At 38.1% G+C, this 5,006-nt stretch overlaps 1 protein-coding gene across 1 annotated transcript; it reads right to left on the reverse strand.

Annotated features, from left to right (window-relative positions):
* Positions 1-575: 575 nt before the first annotated feature.
* On the reverse strand, positions 576-4,471 carry LOC108815014 (P-loop NTPase domain-containing protein LPA1 homolog 1). Its single transcript, XM_018587673.2, has 8 exons — positions 4,206-4,471; positions 3,935-4,113; positions 2,963-3,282; positions 2,776-2,857; positions 2,249-2,647; positions 1,451-2,176; positions 1,266-1,382; positions 576-1,177 (listed from the first exon to the last, which is right to left on the reverse strand). The coding sequence occupies exons 2-8, from the start codon at positions 4,109-4,111 to the stop codon at positions 806-808; spliced, it is 2,193 nt and encodes a 730-aa protein (XP_018443175.1). The 5' UTR covers positions 4,112-4,113; positions 4,206-4,471; the 3' UTR covers positions 576-805.
* Between the last annotated feature and the right edge of the window lie 535 nt (positions 4,472-5,006).

The following is a 5,006-nucleotide window of genomic DNA, read 5'->3' on the forward strand; positions in this document are numbered from 1 at the left end:
AATTCTTCCAAGTCATATTGAACGAGACTTCTAAGGTTTGCTTTTTGATATTTTTCAGTTACACTTGGTAAACGAGCTCATCTTATGTTTAAGCTACTATATAGTTCAACTCAATTAGACAATTTAATATTTGACACAAGGCGTTTGAAACAAAATCCAATTTGTCTTTGATAAAATGTTATGTGTCCACCACAATGCCGCTTTTGTAATCTATAAAGCTTTATGTTTCATAGATAATTGATAACCAAAAACTATATCCAAACAATGGCCTAAACAAAGTTGTGAATGAAGAAGGCTGTGAATAAAATGAAATCCAAGACATGGTATGTTATACAACATTGTATCCATTGCTCTTACACTCCTTGACCTCAGCCACATTGAACATTCTCCAATTTTTCGGTTTTATGCTCAGGATTTAAGATTCTTATGTCTTGGATCGAGACAAAAACATCTACTTTGTGCTGCATCACTTTTTATCTACCGTGTCCAGTTAAGTACTACATAAAAAACAAGAGAACTCTGAACCAACGTTGTTTTGAGTCATTGCCACTAATTATATGTAAAAAAGGGATATGAATCCAAGATTCTACTTGCTTTTACAGCTCCCCAATAAAACGTAAGTATAGACTTAAGTCTTAAAATCTGAGATCAAAGTTCATAATCTAAGGTCTCAAGTCATAAGAAAAAAAGTGTTGAACAATCCCAAAGTTTTAAACAAGTAATTAACGACTATACACACACACACACGAACCCACAAAAGTTAAACTAAACACTAAACCATAATTAACTAACTAAAGGAGTTTTATCATGGGGCACCCAAAAGAATCGGATCACCCAAACCCGACCCACGTTTTCCAAGAGCCGAGATGCTTAGAGAACGCTTCCTCATCTTTTCTTTACCCGACCAAAGTCTCCCATCTCCATACTCGCACGTGAGCAGCGATGCGCATAGCTCGAGCGGCTCGACCAGCTGCTGGTTCGCGGCGGTCCGAAGAAAAAGGTCCAAGTTCTGTATGTACTTGTCATCTTTTGTTGCCGGCTTGTGGTTCTTCTCAGACATTACCGCGACCGTATCTCGTGACTCTTCCTCGTCATCCGTCCAGTAACTTTTGTCTTCCATAGCAAGATCATCGTACTCCTCATCTGACTTTGTAGACTGCTCATCAACCGATCCCACCTGTAAACAATCACCCACAACACTTTCTTTAGATACTCAAAACACAAAAAAAAACATTTGAATATACTTTTTTATTTTATTTTTAAACCTCGTCATGGTCTCGCTTGTTATCATCATCATCATCGCTAAAATCTGTATCTTCTTGCTCAGGAGGATCATCTTCAACTTCTTCATCGCTACCATGCACGGACTGCTCCTCCTTAAGCTGAAAATAACAATACCATATAAGCCACATAATCATAAAAAAAAACTTTCCACATTTAGAAAGTATACCTCTTTGGAGTTTCCTTCAGACATCCTAGGCGAGCTGCAGCAAGAAGAATAATGCCTACTAGCGTTTTCACCCAAGTCTACACTCCCAGCTCGGCTCGTAGCTCCATCACTAGGCCAAGCACTGATCCCAAACAGACCAAACTGAAGATTCACCGGTTCGGCTTTCTGTAAGTATCCATAAACAGGATGCTCCATTCCATTCGTCTCATTACAAAAGACAACAGGCTTCCCGGTCTCATGATCAACCTTACCACCAGCAAGCGGCCAAGTTCTCGCGAAAGTTCCATCAGTATTCAGAAGAGCCATCAGGTTCCTAGAGGAGCCTTTCCTCTGGATCAGCTGAAACATTCCTTTGGAACTCAGCGTGTTAGCCGTGCACTGGTTCCTATACTCGTCGTCTATCACGGAGACGGTGTTGGTGGTAGCGTCATAGAGCTGCTCTCCTGCTTCTCGCCTACGCATGCAGCTGAAGACCGTAGCGTGGATCGCTGCCACGCTCTTGTCCACGTTGGTGTTGTTTATCTTGGGAACTAAATGCTTGTCTGCTCGTTTACACAAGTAGTCCTGTATGGTTCTTATGTTACGTATATACTTCACATACTTGTTTTTCTCTGGGTCCAGGGTCATGTACTTGGCTCTCACTGCGAACCGTTCCAAATGTTTCTCCTCGTTTGAGATGTAAACCATGAATGGAACGATGGAAGGATGCTTTTTCATTAGTCCCATCTACAAGAGCAAGTAAGAAGTTATACAAAACGAGATGTGTGGTTGGTTACAAGGAGAGTCAGAGAGGCTTACCACAAAGTTAAGGCTTAGATGGACACCTTCAACAACCACAGACTCTTTCCTTTCTTCCCATGAGGTAATGAGTCTATCGAGATTCTCAATCACCATTTCACTCTGTGCCTTAAACCCTTCTACAGCCATTTGCTTGCGACTTAACAAAGTATTACTGGACTTAACACCTTCAGAGGCATTTGGTTTCTCTTCATCAAGTATTGATTTTCCATAACTATCCAACTTCTTGGCTCTTCTTCTTTTGGCTTTTGACTCGGCAACTGCCACAGGGTCGAGGTACTCTCCAGCGTGGTAGGTTGATGCCCAAAGCAGAGGATCCTGCTTCTCATCAACGAAACTTCTCATCATATGACGGATTGAGTCGGTTGAGACAACCGTCGTAATCCCCAACCTGCTTCCCTGTTAACAACAAGATGCAGCATTAATGTAAGCTTCTCAAAATGTTAACCTAAAATCAAATAGCCAAGAAAAAGGACTTAATATGGCTAATCTATCTAAAGGTTATAAATAGTTATGATGAATAATACCAAAAGTGCAGAGAGTGTAGATTTGCCACAGCCACTAGTGCCACATAACAGAACCGTCACAGATTCTTTCCTTTCTCTAATCCTGCAGCAAATAATTACAACTTTTTAAAGATATGATAATGAGAAGTAAAAGAGCATATTATATTCACCACATATATGTTTCTGATTAATGGTAAAGAAAAATTACTTGCAAGCCAGAATCAAGTCTGCTCTTTGGTCATGACCCACATACTTGTACTCAGCAAGAGCGTCACATACAACGTTTAAGAACACCTCTCTTGTAACAACGGCGGTCGTTCGCTTTTTATACATCTCAAACGGCTTGCTTTTGCTCTTATCATCAGCAATATCATTGGTAGCTGAGAAATTAACTTTGTTAACCTTTTCTACAACATCACAAGCTGAAGGAGTATCACATGTCTTCCCAAATACAGATTCTTTCCCATGAGAGGGTGAAAGTATTAATGATCCCTCACTTCTTATTAACTCGAAAACCCTGCGGCTAATCTGCTCACAACGAAAGAAAGAAAAAAAAACAGAACTTCAGGATCTATCTTGAAACATTGTACCTTTACAAGAAACTAAAGACGCTCATGAAAAGACTGAACACAGAATCCAAAGACATGAGGAACATAATACAATTAGACAGAATCACACCACAACTTTAGCTAAGGATCAAATGATCTAATCTCCAATCAAAACTAAAAATACTACTCTGTAAAAACAGTAAAAAAATCAAATTAATAAAAAACATTGATAAAATCAAAAGTCATGTTTACATTAACCTCAAATATTAGTAAAATAATTAATCATCTCATTCACCCAAAAATAATAATTAATTCTGAAAGAAAAGACATGTCGGTCAGTAAAGCCAAAGTACGAAACCGAGACGACAAAACAACGTGCTTAAAACTTGTCTAAAATCCAGACACAACTCTGTTAGAGAATCCATTTCAAGTCTTTGACAAGAAATGCGTATTCGTTATGATATTGTTCCATCCATATAACTTTATAACCAAAAAACTAAAATTAAATGGAAATAATCTCATACAATTAAACGACAAGAATAAAGAATCAGAACTCGATGAAAGCGATGTTATCGGAAAATAAATCAAAAAAAAAAAAAATCCGAAGAAAAAAAAGAAGAATCTGAGATGACCTTGAAGGCGTGACGCGCTTTGCATCCCATGAGCTGGAGAGTACTCTGCAAAACCGGACGCGTATACCTAAACGAATCTTTCCAATTCCCGGTACCGTCTTCTTCCACAATGGCCGTCGTTATATCAACATCGCCGTCGACCACCACTATGTACATCACCTTTGTCGTCTCCGTCATGTCTGTTCAAAAGAACAATATATTTTTTAGATACATGATATAAACCGATAACATGCAGGAATGAAAAATGAATTCATTATTAGGGAATGTGTACCTTGTTTAGGAAGGAAATAAGCGTAGAGATTAGGGTTATTAAGAATCGCAGATTGTGAATCTATCGTCGTTATAAGGCGGAGAAGAAGAAGATGGTGTGGCCACTTTGTGTCAGCTTTGTTCCACGCATCGCTTCAGTAAAGCCTCCACGAGTCTCTCTCTTTTAAAGCCCACCTTCCTCTCTCTCTCTCTCTCTCTCTCTCTCTCTCTCTCTTTTGTCGCGTTTCCTTTACAGATGAAAATTTTTTTTGTTTTGGTCTTGGGGCTTAATTGGATTTTTTTCAAGTTCAGACAGTATCTATCTTTTCCTTTTAAATGTTATAGATGAGCTTTGTTTTCAATCAAATTGCTCCCTACCGGAACCAATCCGAATCAATTCATCATATTCACACATCCGGTTAGATTTATTACAGTCGGTTAATTCTGGTTTAAAGTCAAACTTTTAGTTAGAACCAGCTTAAGTTACATACCGAATCAACATGTGTAGGGGTTTTTAATTGACCCTTTTTATTTTAAATTTTCTATAACCAAGTGTTTTTTTTTTAACTATAACCAAGTTTTTCGCCGACCCCAGTTCTTCCGGTCTTCGTCAACAATTAATTAGGATCCAACTTTTAAGAGGAAAAGTAGTAATATGTTTTAAAATAAAAAAATTACATACACTATAGTTATTATACTATATATTTTTAAAATACTTGATCTCAGTTCCTGTAAAAGAAAAACTCAATCCAAAACTTCATGTGTTCCAACTCACAAAAGTAAACAAATCTATAGTTGGTGTTTAAAAAAAAAGTGTTTCAAA

This window comes from Raphanus sativus, chromosome 7, assembly GCF_000801105.2.
Source record: "Raphanus sativus cultivar WK10039 chromosome 7, ASM80110v3, whole genome shotgun sequence".
NCBI lineage: Eukaryota > Viridiplantae > Streptophyta > Magnoliopsida > Brassicales > Brassicaceae > Raphanus > Raphanus sativus.

Bases quoted from the DNA above. Each gene is read 5' to 3' on its own strand.
- LOC108815014 (XM_018587673.2), bottom strand. From the start codon at position 4,111: ATGACGGAGACGACAAAGGTGATGTACATAGTGGTGGTCGACGGCGAT. The intron at 3,283-3,934 runs GTCATCTCAGAT...CGTTGTGAGCAG, and splicing joins AAGCGCGTCACGCCTTCAAG to ATTAGCCGCAGGGTTTTCGA. The intron at 1,178-1,265 runs GTTTAAAAATAA...GATTGTTTACAG, and splicing joins ACAAGCGAGACCATGACGAG to GTGGGATCGGTTGATGAGCA.